The 17,061-nt window shown below is 37.4% G+C and overlaps 1 protein-coding gene across 2 annotated transcripts in view; it reads right to left on the bottom strand.

Moving 5' to 3' along the window:
* The window catches only part of LOC124594969 (probable multidrug resistance-associated protein lethal(2)03659), a 294,614-nt gene that overhangs the window by 85,665 nt on the left and 191,888 nt on the right, over window positions 1-17,061 (bottom strand). For both annotated transcript variants that reach the window (XM_047133490.1, XM_047133489.1), the window contains exons 10-13: window positions 7,971-8,257; window positions 5,774-5,957; window positions 2,123-2,266; window positions 617-822 (exon numbers count right to left, since the gene is read on the bottom strand). In XM_047133490.1, coding sequence (XP_046989446.1) covers window positions 617-822; window positions 2,123-2,266; window positions 5,774-5,957; window positions 7,971-8,257 — 821 coding nt within the window. The remainder of the gene's footprint in view (window positions 1-616; window positions 823-2,122; window positions 2,267-5,773; window positions 5,958-7,970; window positions 8,258-17,061) is intronic.

The following is a 17,061-nucleotide window of genomic DNA, read 5'->3' as shown; positions in this document are numbered from 1 at the left end:
GCATTACATATTATTACATTAAAACAATTTCACTTGTTCTGGTTGGGTCCACAGTAAACCACCAATTAGCAATGTGTGTGAATTCAAGCGAACTGCAAAAATAATAAAGGCTATAAAACTGAAAAACAGGCAAATAATGGATGGAAATTTATTCTTCATAATCTACTTGTACATTACATAGTAGTAAAGGTAAGAACTCATCTAATAGCACTTGTGCTGAGCCTTGACAGGCAGATGAACAAGGCAGAAAACTTTTCTTTTCTTCAGATGAATAATTTGTTGAGCAGTCATAGCCAGCACAATGTATTGAGTTATTTTTGTGTGTGTGTGTGTGTGTGTGTGTGTGTGTGTGTGTGTGTGTGTGTGTGTGTGTGTGCTCCTTAGGCTAAAAAGGATTCATCCAAGTCTTGTACCTGTTGTGACTCAGCACATATACTATTCAGTCCATTGTTACCTTTACTCCTGAAAAATTTGCATTCTACCAGGACTTACTACCATACTCATTTTCATAAGGCACATTCATGAAATGGTAGGTATTAAATGCTACTGGTACTGCATCTATAAAATTAGGAAAATGGCTATTGATAAATCAGTGTAGCAAATATGCACCACTTACCAAAATGATACCCAATAATCTGCCCCAGTCGATGAAAGTTGAGCCAGAAGACAAAAAAGAGCTAACCAAGCAAGTAGCCAATAACTTGATCCTGCTGTGGCATAATCTTTGTAAAGAGTACCTTTTAGTTTTCCTCTTTCTATCATTTCAGCAGTTTCATCAGGTTCATCAAAGTCATCTTCTTCATCTTCATCAGGAACGGAGCTCTGAAATAAAAAATAAAGTTGTCAAAAGACACCACTACATCTTTATCTACATCTACATCCATACCCTGCAAAATACTGTGAAGTGCTTGGCAAAGGGTACTTCCTATTGTACCAGTTATTAGGACCTTTTCCCTTTCCATTCAAATATGGAGTATGGGAAGAATGGATGTCAAACTGCCTCTGTGCATGCCATAATTAATCTAATCTTATCTTCATGATCCCTATGGAAGCAGTAGGTAGGGGGTTCTAGTGTATTCCTAGAGTCATCATTTACAACTGGCTCTTGAAGCTTTATAAGTAGGCTTCTTCAGGATAGTTTTTGTCTGTCTTCAAGTTCAGTGAAAGACTGGTAAGGCATTAATCTACTGGCACAATTCAATGGGCAGTGGTCAAAATGTTTTCATTTGCCAATGTATATCATGAATATTTGTAGTCATTCTTCCTCAGGTGCTTCTTCTGTCATGTTTATTGTGTACATAAGAATAAATATTATCTGTCTTTTGTACATGAAAATACTATGGGACATAAAAGTATGTGCTAGATCACAATACTGTAATTGCAAATAGTGCAAACAATAAGATAAACTAAATGTGCTGCCAAAGAAAACTACACACATCATAACAAACTGTTTACAGTCATTCAGTTATATGTTTTATTTTTTTATAGACCATTTATGATGCCTAATGTAAATAACTGAATGTTTGGTTGAAAACAATAATAAACATTGAGTTGTGAAAGATGGATACTATTTATTGTTATCTACATAATAAACATAATTCTGCTATATGAAATGTGACAGCTAACTTTGTATACAAAGTAGTGTGGCCTATACTGGGTAAAAAGAAATAATTGATCAAATGCCTAAAAAGATAATTATTTTCTAAAGAGAACGATAATCTCATAAGAATAGATATAAGCATACACTTACTCGTCAGCAGCATGCACATGAATAAAATGTAATACAAATATTAGCTTTCAGAACTAGTGGCCCTTGAGGAACAAGAGGGAAATTGGTTGGCAGGTGGTGGGGCGAGGGTGGGGTGGACAGAGCAGAGGGAGGGAGAGGGGGGAGAGAGAAAAGAGAGAGAGAGAGAGAATGAGGCACTGAGTATGAGAGTCACGCAGGACAGAGGATCAGGAAAAGTAGGGCTTAACTTTCTGGTACAGTCCCAGAGGAGCACAGTTTCTAAAATATGAATCTCTAATTCTAAAAGTCAGTGTTGATTACATAAAACTATGTGATGAAAATCAAATGTTAGCTGACAATATTGTAATTGTAATAACAAAAAATGAAACATACATATGTAGATCCAACTGACAGTTGTTTTTTCATTGATGGTGCCACAGTCTTTTCTGATTCTTCTTGATTGCTGACAAGCAGATTTATAAAGTCAGTTTTCTGTGTCATAAGTTCACTGAAAGTACCCTGGTCTTCTATTCGTCCCTATAAAAAGAAGTAGAAGCTGTATCGATATTGGTATTCTAAAGTATCCAGCAAAAAAATTGAATACATCATATCTCTTTAAGTTTACTTGAGTTACCATTTCTGTAAGAAAATATTATGTTGGTGGTTGTTCAACAATATGGCAGCGCATAGCAGCAAACATTTATAACAATCACTTCCTTAAGAGAACTGTGAAAATTGATAAAACCAAAAACATAAAAGCACTATAGTACAGGTATGATGCAGAATCACAAACACTTAGTGAAGCTTGTTTTAGTCAAGAATTTAATAAAGAGTAAGAAAAAACAAATTCCTTTCAACAAAAAAGCTATGGAAAGGGGTTCCAAAATATTAAATAATATTCAGATACACTAATTTATCAGAGATTGTTTGAGCATTTCTTCAAAAATAAGGTTGTGATTATGGACAGACTGGATGTTAGAAGAGTCATTCAATTCAAAATGTCCTCCTCTCAGTTATTCACATCTATACATATTACAAAAATGTGTGTGTGTGTGTGTGTGTGTGTGTGTGTGTGTGTGTGTGTGTGTGGTTTCCACATCTTCTCCTAAACCACTGGACTGAGTTCAACCAAATGTGCAACACATAAGCCTTATTGTCAGCAACAATAGCTGTTGGGGTAAGAAACACATACCTATTATAGTTCAGAATATTTGACTTAATAAACAATGAGATGCCTGAAAAACTGCCACATTATGGATGACATTTAAAATTTACTTCTTTGCTACTAACTCTATTCGCAACATATATTTTAGGCAGTATCTACATGTACCACTCATTTTATGAGACACAGAACAAGAGATATGACATTATAAATATTGAGATTTGTGAAAAATGCCGCATCATGCATGAAGCTTAAAAACATTTATTCCTTACTACTACAACTCTCCTACAATCAAGTCAACTTAAGGAAATCCCCGATGCCTGGCAGTGCTTTTGACAGCTTTCAACTGCAAAGCACAAACAGCTGTAGGCAAAAACAATATCCACCTATAGAGCTACGAAGAGGCGCTACCACAAAAACGTTTAAAAATGTCGAGTAGTAGACATGAGAAGCAGCTGTACTTATACATTTGTACATTATGCATATTTCTTTATATGACTCTTTCATAATTTCAAAGGTGTTTTCATGAATATATGGAAATGAAATTTTTTTGATATTAGACTGCAAACACTGGCAAAATGAATACCTGGACAATGCCAGGTTTGTCAGCTAGTAATAAGATATTAAAATGACAAAGTGTCACCAACTGGAAGTGCCTGTGTCTGGCTAAGGTATTTGATTGCACAAAAGAAAACATTTTACAGTTATCTCACAAATAAGTGTAATTGACTATTTGATGGAAGATCGGTTAGTCATTAAAATGTTGTCTGTATATACTTGAGTGTATTTCTGAACTTGTGGACTGTTATTTAGAAACTTTGTCTACTGCATATATGCTCACTATATAACAAACAGGAGACTTAGGGCCTGTATCATGTAACTACATCTCTAGCCTTGATAATTGTATCAGTGTGGCATGGAAGAGAGTCCATAAGTTTCTTCAGGTATGGCGTATAAAACTGAAGCCACATAGTGATGATTAGATCTTGTAACTCAAGCAAATGGAGGTGATATTGATTCCTACATTTCACCTGCTGTTCCAAACAGTCCCATACTTTTCTATGGTATTAACATTGCACAATTTATCAGGCCAGTCAGGCTGTAACAGGAAGCATGAGAGTTCGTCAAACCAGGAATACACATCAGCCTAGTGAATGTGGCTGTTGTGGTCTTGGAGACAGGAACCTCCACCGCTTACACATCATGAAAGTGCAGAAGAATGAGTAACACTTGGTCACACTTGATGGACCAGGCCCAAGTCATGCTATGACAAACATCAGAAAAACTACTCTGGCCTGAATTACATCCATCTGCACAATAAGGGTCAAACGGCTCACTGAGTCTTTGGTGCACTTGAGATCACTCATTATTTGAAAAACAGGCAACACTGTGACTCATCAGACCACACTGTGGTTTGTAAGACCACACTAAAGGCCTCCAGTAGGCTACTATCTAATGTATGTGTTGTTTGGCCCACTGAAGATATGCAACCTTGTGTGCTGCTGTGAGAAATGGCCTTTGCATGTTTGCAACTCCAAATTCCCACTGCATGCATTTCTTATTGAAATGTTCAATAGGAATCTGGGTGAGATGGACCTGCATCCATTGACAATAGCACTTTCTGTTGGATTTGAAACTGAGGTGACACTCACTTCCAGTCCTATTCACTTAAGATCTTTTTACAGCCAGTCCTCTGACAATGCATTATGTGGCTGTGAGTGGTACACCATTCTCTGTAGACACTTTGAAACACTAACAAACTGTTCAACTTAATTCACAGAGAGATCATAGCATGGCCATGGCCAGTTACATTTGCTCCTTTCTGCCTCATGCCAGTGCTTCACAATCTACAGTAATCCAATGCGACCAGCATGCTCGTTTAAGGGAGTGACTAATAATCTGTCTGAGAACCTCTCTCTCTCTCTCTCTCTCTCACACACACACACACACACACACACACACACACACACACACACACACACACACACACACACACATGCACACACACACATACACAAAGAGACAGAGAGAGTCAGTATTATCAGATATGTCTCTTTCTGTCACTGACTTGACACTGAATACTTATACAGTTGTTTTTCTGTCTCATCTTATGACTGTTACATTAATGGAAAATTCCACTGAAATACAAAGAATGAAATGAGTGCAGAAGATGGCTCTTCCCCTGCATTATGTCTCTCATCATGTGAGAAATTGTGTACATGTTGTCTCTTCAGATAGATATTTTGTAAATTTTTCTACAATTTATCATTAGAGATCATTCTTGATTTATAGAAACCTGTACATTAACAGTATGTATATATTGGTCACATGTGGTATTATACCTACTAACTTATTCCATTAATGGTAATGCAAAATGCAACTCCAGAATGATGGGCAAATGTAATACGAGGTTCCTACAATAGCTGATTGTTGATCTACATTGATGCTGCTCATCATCAGTATTTTGTGCATGATTTGTGAGAAAGCTCACTCATTATAAGTGAAATTCTGCACAGTATTAATTTTGTTAGGCAGAAATTTTGAAACTCTATACCAAATTCTGTGAATATGCAATGAATTCAGACTGAAACTGTCTCAGCCTGCTGTATGGTGTGATCTGGTGTGATTTGTGCATAACACTGACTTATTGTTCTTTAACATGTTGGCATTACTCTAACTCAATACTGCTACACTTATTCTAAGAGTACTGACTTACAGTTAAATTATGTAATGGCAGGAGACTAACACACTGAGTGATATGCCGAAACTGCACAAACGCAATTATCAAGATTGTGTGGAAAACATTGCTGCAAAAATTACATACATCATCATTCTTATCATTTGTAACAGCACCAATACATTGGTTCAAATGTTGAACTCACATTGTTGAGAATAACAATCAAATCAGCATCCTTGAGATATTGCAGTTGATGAGTGACTAAAATTCGTGTCTTTCTACATAAATAACCATTGATACATTCTTGAAACAGATGTTTACCAACATGTGCATCAACAGCAGACAGAGGATCATCTAGTAAATATATATCTGCATCTCTGTAGACTGCCCTGCAAAACACAATGAATAAATGTCGTTCAGTTAGCTGTGTTACATGGTAACTGAATACTTTCTAAATGCTACGACAGACAGTTGTTAATCATAGATTAAAAATGATGATATATGTGCAAACTTTGAAGGATGGGCTGAAATAACAAAATATTCAAAATATTCCACAGAAATATGAGATGTTTTCTTTCTTGAAAAATTAAGAAAAGTAAGAAAAAGAAGGAAAATATTGGAAAGGTGATAGATTTTGTAAATAGAAGAATGTTATTAAATACTGATATATGTTTCAAATAGAAGATAAGTCATTCAGAGCTTCAGAGCACAAAAAGTGTATGATATGTGGGAGGAACTGAATGAAAATCATGCTGAAAATTCAAAATATCCAGTATATGCATATGTATTGCATATTTAGACGTCTTGCCTTCACTGGATCAAGAACAACATGTAATAGCTACATTTTAGACCTTAAAAAGTCTGAAATTGGTTGGTACACAGGGAACATGACAAAAATCGGTACAGTCGTATCTCCTATGAGGTTTTCATCAAGCTTCCAACAGATGTAATCCAAAATAAAATTAAAAACCATGTTATAAGTCACTCCTGCAAATTTTCAGGTTCTTTAGATTCAAGAGCTGAGGATATCAGTTAGTATGAGGGGTAAACAGGCCCCTATTTGTAGAGTTTCACAGTAGTTTCAGAATCAAAGTAAATTTCTTTCATATTCTGCTCTAAATTTTATTCTGAGTTTATGTATTATTCCTATTTTTTAAGTGAAATATAAAATAAGTTGTGTAGCTTACATCTTTTAATGTTGAAGTATAAAGGGTGAACGAAATAAAACTGAACCATAAAATATTTACAACTAGATCTAAGCAACATTTTCTTATGTTCAAACTCTTTTTGGAAAGTTCTGGTTTTTATTCTCAACAGAGCCCATTTCATGCCATTTTCCACTAAGTTTTATGTTGTAAACTTTACTAGAGGCTTTGCCAAAGCATGTCTAGTCTTAAACTCTTGTACAAACATCTCTGCACAGTTTTTTCACGAATTGTGCTTCACGTAACACTTAAGGATGAACACATATTGTTTCTGATAAGGATACAAGCTGAAGTAATGAATTAATCTTGTGCCAAGGCCAAGACCTGAACTCAGGTTTCCTGGTTACTGGGCAGATATGTTATCCACTACATCATCCTGGCACTGTGGCTAACACAGCTACACAAACTACCCTAGTCCAATACCCTCCCTAGTATAAACTTAAGTTCACACCTCAGCCCACCCTGACATTCCCATGCTGAAATCATCATTATTGCTGAGGCTCTCCAATATAGCACCCCAGCTTTGTACATAATGGAGAAATCCTACCTGTACCTCACATGTAGGTGATCTGTTGACCTGATGGAATAACATTGTCCTGGAGACATACTGCGTCTCAACATTGCATTTGATAAAGACTGATCATCAATGCAGTGATGTTGGCCCCAATGCCAGGGTGCTGTAGTGGATAACATATTGGCCTAGTAAACAGGAGACCCAGGTTCAAGTCCCAGCCTCAGCACAAGTTATAATTTATTACTGTTGCATGTATTCTTATCGAAGATAAATTTGAGACTCAATGTCTCCATGAAAAGTTTATTCCTACACAATGTTTTATCACACACACTATTTTGTGATATATTCACCTGGTCACTAAAAATATCTGTTCCTATCAATCAGTCAAAGATAATGACACAGCAAAGTACTTGGCACAGAGCACGTGGAAGATATGCAAATGCAGACATGTGACAGCAACCAATGCATATAAATCACAGTTGTCAGCATTTGCAATGATGGATACTTCTCCTTTTGATTGACAAAGCTCAGTTCCCTGTCACTGTTATACATATTTCCTGGTCCAATTCTATTTTGCTCACCCTGTATTTTACTACTCTTACAGCTATCTTACTTCCAAACTCAGTATGTATCTAAATGTAAAGTTGCAGGATTAAGAATGATAAATGCATGATTGCTTTTACCTTGCAAGATTTATTCGTGCTCTCTGACCACCACTTAGAGAGACACCTCTTTCACCAACAAGAGTTTTATCACCATTTGGAAATAGTTCAAAATCCCTTTTCAGTGCACATGCTTTTACTACCTCTTTATACTTTCTGTGATCATATGGCTGTCCAAACAAGATATTCTGACGGACTGTTCCAACAAACAACCAAGCATCCTGAGAAGCATATGAAATTTTTCTGTCTGTTGTTATTGATCCTGAAGTTAGAGGAAGTTCTCGGAGAAGAACATGAAGTAGTGAGCTCTGAAACAATAAGAAGATAACATTGTAAAAGCCATTTCTTTTTCTCTTTTTCCTTGATACGAACAACTTCATTAAAGCCATGGCTCATATTTATTTCATTTATCCTGTACCACACTCTTTAAATCATACTATGCAGGAGTACTTTTATGGTAGAATAGATTAAAGTGCACGTCAATATAGCATGCAACCATCCACTAGAACTTTCTCCAAATCCATCATTGGTTAATTCAAACCAGAGTAAACAACTGAGCAAATAATGAAAATCTACCAGTGAGAACAAAGTGGGGATTGTTAGTAGACATTAAGTCCATGACAATGATGTGTTACAAGAGCTGATTGCTGGTCTCCTGAAAGTGGACAATTCTTTTGTGTGCATTTAAATGCTCACATACTTCAATGGTGGCCATTCCAATATACAAAGCTGCGCATTCTTTTTGTTTTCCTCTTCTGCTATTCATTCCTCTTTTCATTTCTCTTCTCCTTTAATTTATGTTTACTTCCCACTCTATTCTTCTATCATCTCTTGACAATGCTTATCAATGCAATATCTCTGTACTTTTACTCTGTTTGACACCATCTCCATTATCATGGTCTTGCATCAACTTCACAACAGTCGGGTCCCTCTCAAAGTGGTGTCTGAATGATGTGCCCTTCGTTTCCAGCCTTATCTAAGGAAAGGACTAAAAGTTCCAAACTCTAAGAACACTTCTTATTACGTTTAAGTACTTAAAATTTATCCTCCTGTCTCTTTGCAACTTTACATTGACACAGAAAAGTAACTGTAAATACTTCTTCAGAAAAAAACAATGGAAAATCCAGGATTGAATGTAACAATACCATGAAAAGGGTAGTTCCTATTCACCATATAGCAGAGATGCTGTTTTGATGATAGGCACAACAAAAAGACTGCCAGAAAGTAAGCTATCAGCAAACAAGGCATTTGTCGAATATAGATAACACACACACACACACACACACACACACACACACACACACACACACACACAAATGCAACTCACACACACACATGACCACGGTCTCAGGCAGCTGGAGCTAGATTGCGAGCAGCAGTGCATGATGGGAGAGACAGTTGGGTAAGGGTAAGGAGGAGGCTGGGGTCGGGAGGGGGAGGTATAGCAGGGTAGGGGTAGGGGACAGTAAAGTGCTGCTAGTGGGAGTGTGCAGGGACAAGATGGAGAGTACGGCAGTTAGGTATAGTGGGGAAGTTAGACGGAGGATGGGGGAGGGGTGGAGGGAGGCTAGCAGAAAATGGAAGAAATAAAAATGCTGGGTGAGTTGGTGAAATATAGGGCTGTGTAGTGCTGGAATGGAAACAGGAAAGGGGATAGATGGATGAGAACAATGACTAATGAAAGTTGAGGCTAGGAGGATAACAGGAATGTAGGATGTATTGCAGGGGGGTTCCTGTTGCACTATTCAGAAAAGCATGTGTGATGAGCAGGGCACCATGTGGTCACTGTTAATGCCACATCCCTTTACACTAACATCCCTAATACCCATGGCCTTACTGCTATTGAGCACTACCTTTCCCAATGCCCCAATGGATTCCAAACCAACAACCTCCTTCCTAGCCGCCATGACCAACCATATCCTCGTCCACAATTACATCTCCTTTGAGGGTGTTACCTACAAACAAATCCAGAGTACTGCTGTGTGTGTGTGTGTGTGTGTTGTCTATGTTCGACAAAGGCCCTGTTGGCTGAAAGCTTACTTTTCGTTGTACCTGTCTGCGACTCGGCACCTCCGCTGTATAGTGAGTAGCAATTATCCTTTTCATAATATAATTCTTTAGTATGCTACATCGGCAATTAACTGTCAGTAATAAAGTTTGAATAATCTTTGGTTAGAGAGCACCTAAGCAGAATAGATTTGGCAGAAAAAGTGCTGGTTTGAAAAAATGGTGCTTTTTAAGAAATTATTCTCATTTTATATTTATGTGAGAGATGAAATACTTTTCTCCATTCATTCATTTTGGAACATTACACTGTGAAAATGTAGTCTACAACAGGACACTAGTGAAATTTTCCAACCATCATTATCATCTTCATCTACATCTTCAACTTCATGGTGGACCCTGCATCGATTCTGCTTGAATATGATGCTATCATATTTCTGCCATTCTTTAAAATCCCTTCACTAGTTAGTTAGTAGACAAAAACCTTTTGTGCAGGCCTTTTGTCTTCCATTCATTAAGTTATCTGGCTGACACAGATGGCCCTGATGTCAAACTTTTATTTTTCACATATGTTGATATGTGTTGGTCATTAGTATACAAAATTATACCTCTTCAAGTAGTTATGATGCAGGCATTTTGATCAGATGAATAAAGTGAATACTATTTTTGTACCCACATCAGAGGTGCAAATTAACTGTACAAACATATCAATATGTGTAATGTTGTGCTCATCCAGCAATGGAGCTAGGATTCTTACAACAATGCAGGTCATACACTGCAGTTATGCAGCTTGGTTTGTGGAATTGCAGGGGTTCAGTATATTCGCAAATTTATGTTTGAATGAGATCACTCATAAACAGAAAGTTTAATTTGTGATATAATGACTCACTTAGCCCCAGATGACGAGATCCTCATACAAGATTTAAGTTAATCAGATCCCTCCCTATCTCAAGTGCTGCCAATTCTGAATGAATTTGAAATATTGTAAGCAGTGCAACCAAATTTGTCAGCATCTTTGATATTTCCCAGGTGGTCCAGAGCTGTAATGATACAGTGCAGTGAGATGCTGCCATAAACTCTAAAATAGTGAATATGTTCCGTTCAGCAGCAACTGTCTAGCTGCATTCTCTACAACCACAAGCTAGTAGCAGGTGGTGTTCATGGTGATAACTTTGTTTCCAAGTTGTCTAGATTGTTTTTCTTCACATCCCAACCAGGAATGTCCACATTATAAGGATGAATATTGTGAGTGTCACATTGCAGAGGCATGCCACAGCACAGCAGGCACCAAGCAGTGGTACCATTTGATGCACATTAATAATATTTCAGGCAGTGGTTATATGTTGTTGCCACATAAAATTTTGCAGTACGCAACAGTGCAATACATTCCAGTGACTTTTCTTTAGATACCAGTGTATCAGTTTCAGTGATAAACCAGCCAGAGTGTGCACGGTACCTTGCTCAGTACAAAGCAAACAAAGTTGTGGGCTGATGGCCACCGTAAGGTACCACTTCTAAGTCATATGCAACTGATGGTCACTTATCACCAGGCTTTTAAAACATTGTCATGTTTGGTCACTGTGAATCTGTTGGTTGAGAATATATTTGACCTTGATGCATATTCTGCTCTTGGATTTTTTCACATTTTTAATACACTCCATCAGCTCATCAGTAACTTATGCTGTCATTGACATTTTTTTACTTAATTTCTGGTTTAGGGAAAGCAGTTGCTTTTCAGTCACATATTGTCTTAAAGCCAACAGCAAGCCCAGGATTTTGCAAAGCCCACCTCAATCCACTGAACACTAAGTATGAGGTTAAGATTGTTGGGAAGGAAACATGAACTCTACAATCAAGCAGACACTGATTCTTAACCCTAAACTAATTTAGATGAACTCTTTCCTAAAATTTCTGTTAGTAAGCTATTCTACAAAATTGTTCTCACAAAGGCATGTTTTTAAGTGCATCTCGATAAAGAATCACTGGAGATATTGGTCTTGACCAAGTAATTTGCACTACACCAATACAACAGACTGCCTTTTGGCCTGGCTAGTACCCTCGCCATATTCCAGAGATTTGTGTAACAGACTTTTGCCACAATTCTGTATTGAGTAAATTACCTTATTGATATTCTGGGCACTAGCTGCACAACAGACAAACATAATATCCAAGTGGCTTTTGTGGCCTTTGCACATAAAGGACTTAAGTGTAACTTTTAAGATGCATCTTCTTTCAACATTTGCTCATTTATTTAGTTTATATCATCAGCAAAAAGGGCCTTCTGCAAACCACAGAATATGTAAAGGCTATTGGTCAAGAGTGCAACAAGGATTAGTACAGTGACTGCATCATGTGGCCACAAATATGGACAGGGATAAATATGATGAAGCAGTAAAAGATCTCGGACTATCAGACCACCTCTGTCAAATAACAACAGTAAAATCAGGCATCAAATAATTCCCTAAACTACAAGCCTACAAATGACATCTATCAGAAATCAATAGATTTTTCAAAAGAAGTAGCAAAACATAGTTGGGATGAAGTGTATAAGGAAATCAATGTGAATATGAAATTCTCCAAATTCTCCACATTGTTGAAATTGAACTTTGAAAAGGCATTTCAAAAAGTATACATGTCCGTATCAACATCTCACAAAAACAGATGGATAACAACAGATATTAAGAAGTCCTCCCAAACACTTAAATAACTCAGTTCCATGAAAAAGAGTCACAATGATCCAGAATTCGTAAATTTCTATCACAGATACAAAAAGATCCATAGGAAGGTGGTGATTGCTGCAAAAAAGTCATTTAATGACAAAATAATACATAATACAGAGAATAAAAGCAAAGCAGTCTGGGATGTTATAAAAAATGAAATGGGGAGAAGCAAACACATGCAGAACAACATACTGCTAAGGGAGGGGGATAAAGTAATAAATGATCCACAGCACTTAGCAAACTATGTAAATGAGCATTTTTCAAGTATTGCGGAGAAGTTACTGCAAAAATTCCCCCAAACAAATATAACCCCTGTAAATAATGATGCACTAAATACCATGATGTTACTTCCAACCACAGAGTATGAAGTGAAAAAACTGTTCAAAAACTAAGAAATAAAAAGGTCAGTAGGCTTACATGAAGTACCAATGTGTGTACTGAAACAATACATAGAGATTATACAAGACTCCTTAACAAGTATAATAAATGATTCCCTCACATCAGGGACACTTCCAGAGCAGTTAAATCAGGCAAGAAATGTAGCTTTGCTTAAGAAAGGTAAAGAATACTAATGCCATGAATTTCAGTTTGAAGACGGAAAATGACAAGTTAAATTAAATGTAGATGGCACCCTTGTAGACTGTGTAACAAATGCAAATTTTCTAGGAATGAATATTGATTCTCAGTTGAAGTGGTGTGAACACACAAAGGTACTTGCAAACAGAACGTCATCAGCATGTTATGCCCTTAGAATACTATCATCAGTGTGTAACATGCAGTGTCTTTTAGTTACATACTATTCATATGTACACTCAATTCTTAGCTATGGCATTCTTTTCTGGGGAACAAATGCACAAAATATGAACACAATTTTCAAACTCCAGAAAAGAGCCATAAGAATAATAACCAAAAATACTAGTCAAGCTCATTGTAAAGATATGTTCAAAAATACTGGGGATTTTAACTGCTCCATGCGAATACATTTACCAGCCAGTTGTACACATCAAAAATAACATTGGTAATTACTGCACAAACAGCTCTGTCCATGACCATGGAACAAGGGCTAGACTCAACTTACATTTACCAAGAAAAAATAAACATAAAACTCAAAACAGCATTTTCTACCAAGTTATAAAACTGTACGATAAATTACCAAAAGAGATTAAAGAAATTATAAAAATACACTTATTTAAAATGGCAGCTAAAAAGTACTTGTTATGCAATACATCTTATACATTGAAGGACTACTTAGATAAAACAGAGTAGGGGTTTGGTAAAAAAAAGTTATACAAATAAATAATAATAATGATTATAAAACATCCAACTTTCCACATAACATCTTCACACTACATTTTTTTTCCTTTTCTAGAAAAACTTATCCCCAAGCTGTGCACAGCACAATACTAACACCTCTTCCTGTTTCTGAGCTCAACATCTCATTCATTATAGAGGAATGCCGACTCATTTTTTTCAGGATAGCAAATGGGAAGTTGCGGTACATAAAATGGTCCAGAGATCACCAGTGTGTGTTTCTGTTTGTGTGTGTAGTGAGCGATGTGTTATGAAACAATGTGTGTGTAGTGTGTGCAGTGACTGGTAGTGAGATATGACTGAACAGTGTGGCATTACATTATTTAATAAGTTATTTGTAAAAAAAGTATTGTATACCAAGTGTAAATCTAATGATTGGCTCTAACTAGATGTCTATAAATGTATGTGTATACGAACTAGCTTACTTTAAATTGGTCTAAACTTGTAAATACTTTCAAATATCCTATATCCTTGTAAAAAGAGTTCTATGGATGAATAAAGCTACTACTACTACAATTCAGAATGTGCCTGTGCCTAAATCCATTAATCATCTGCACGTATCTAGGAAAAGTGAACTACTATGCATCCCAGCTGTTAAATTGTCTCCATAAGAAAGGTGTATCTTTTCAATAATAATCCACAGAGTGAAATCAGAGGTTAAAATCAGCTGTCCATAGACACATCTCCACATACCATATGGGCTGTTCTCTCTCATAAGTTAAGTGAATAGAAAGGAGATGCCAATCGCACTTATGTTAAAGGAACTTACTCCAACATTACTCACAGATTGAAATAGAAGTGTTGGCCATGACATTTTGTAAACATACATCAAGCATTTTTTTTAATTGGATAGATAAAAGAATCTACTCACCAAGCAGTGGCAGAACACACACATAAAAGAAGGTTACAATTGGGCTCAACCCTTTTGCCTGAGGAAGTAACCACTCACTCAACTCTTCTGCCTGAAGAAGGAGCCAATGGCTCCAAGAGCTTGTCCAATCATAGCCTCCTTTTATGTGTGTGTTCTGCTGCTGCTTGTTGAGTAGATTTTTTATCTATCCAGTTACATTATATTGTCAAAAATGGATTTTTTCCTTGTTATATCATGCATTTTTTGTATGATTGAAAATTTCATTTCGTCTCTGATGATAAATCACTTTTTGGACCCACGGTTAAACTGACAGAGCATAAGGCGCACTACCTTCATCGATGGGTCCCTACTTGGTTGAATTTCAATAATCCATTTATTATTGCATTTGTGCTTAGCATTCCAACATGGGTGTGCTACCTTAAGACTTGATGAGTCCAGATCCTGAATTTTACAGTCAGGAAATATTTTGTTTTCAGTTAGATAGCCAACTGGAGCGATCACTTGATGAGTTCCCTATCAAATTCCTTGGACAGTGCAACGACAACTAGGTGCGACCAGTTTCATTAACAGGTCCTGCAATATGTCCGATCATATTGGCCTCCCACGCATTCTGGTGCAGATCCAACTGGCCTTCAATGTTTATTTCACTGGTCACACCATCTTCAGGTTTGGCTAGGTGTGATGCTCTTTATGGAAGATGCCAGAACAGGTGCTGGTGCTGTCCCCCCAGCAATGTTGGATGCTGCAGCTCATGCACCAATCCCACAAGAGGAATTCCACAATGAAGAAACTGGCACACAGCTATGTACACTGCCCCATATGGGCAACAATGTTGAGCAGGTTGTGCGACAGTGTACAGTTTACCAGGCACACCAACCAGCCCCACCCGAGTCCTTCTTACTGTGGCCTGAATTGACACAGCCACTGGACTGAGTTCATGACAGCTTCACAGGCACTTTCCTGGGGTGCATGTGGCTTATCATCATCGACTTCTTCCCCCATTTCCCTTAAATGCCATCCATCTCCAGCAGCCAACAACAGCAGCAGCAGTGGGAGCCCTGGTGTAGATCTTTGCAACAGAAGGTTCATCCTGCACGTTGATCACTGACAACAGGCCACAGTTTGCATTGGACAGTTTCTGAAGGTTTTGACCAACAATAGTATTAAACATCTTACCACATACCCTTTCCATCCACCCCCAAATGGACTGCCATTATGGTTTGGTCACACCCTTGAGGTGCAAAAGCTGAAAGCCTTCACATCTGCTAAATCATCTTCAGCACTAAACAGGTCCATACCAAACAATGGTTGAATCCCAGTGACCTCCTTCATGTATTTCCTCATAGGACATTCATGGATCACACCATTCTTTGTGGGTGCCATGGTACGCGTATGCACATTTGGGTGGAATCCAGGGTGGACCTGGAGATCAATGGCAGACGTGTATGTTGTACATTACATGCAGAAAGGTTGTACTTCTTGTCCTACACTTTAACTTCATATTCATACAGGAGAAAGAGCTGTAAAACTGGAATTTTAGCATTGGTCAAACATCGGTTGTGATGATATTCTGTCAATATTATTTTTTGCTGAAGTCACATTTACATGCCATGGAAACAGTAACACAGATAATAACCAATAATAGTCCTGCAATAACCCTCATGATACAGTGGAAATGTTGTGTTGCGTAGTTTGATATATTGATTATCTACATCTACATGGATACTCTGCAAATCACATTTAAGTGCCTGGCAGAGGGTTCATCAAACCACCTTCACAATTCTCTATTATTCCAATCTTGTATAGTGCGCGGAAAGAGCGAACACCTGTATCTTTCCGTACGTGCTCTAATTTCCCTTATTTTATCTTGGTGAGCATTTCACCCTATGTAGGTCAGTGTCAACAAAATATTTTCACATTTGGATGCGAAAGTTGGTGACTGGAATTTCGTGAGAAGAGTCCGTCACAACAAAAAACACCTTTCTTTTAATGATGTCCACCCCAAATCCTGTATCATTTCTGTGACACCCTCTCCCATATTTCGTGATAATACAAAACATGCTGCCATTCTTTGAACTCCATCAGTCCTACCTGGTAAGGATCCCACACGGCACAGCAGTATTCTAAAATAGGATGTACAAGCGTAATGTAGGCAGTCTCCATAGAAGATCTGTTACATTTTCTAACTGTCCTGCCAGTAAAACGG

Source organism: Schistocerca americana, chromosome 2 (genome assembly GCF_021461395.2).
Source record: "Schistocerca americana isolate TAMUIC-IGC-003095 chromosome 2, iqSchAmer2.1, whole genome shotgun sequence".
Taxonomy (NCBI): domain Eukaryota; kingdom Metazoa; phylum Arthropoda; class Insecta; order Orthoptera; family Acrididae; genus Schistocerca; species Schistocerca americana.
This window is presented reverse-complemented; position numbering and strand designations above follow the sequence as displayed.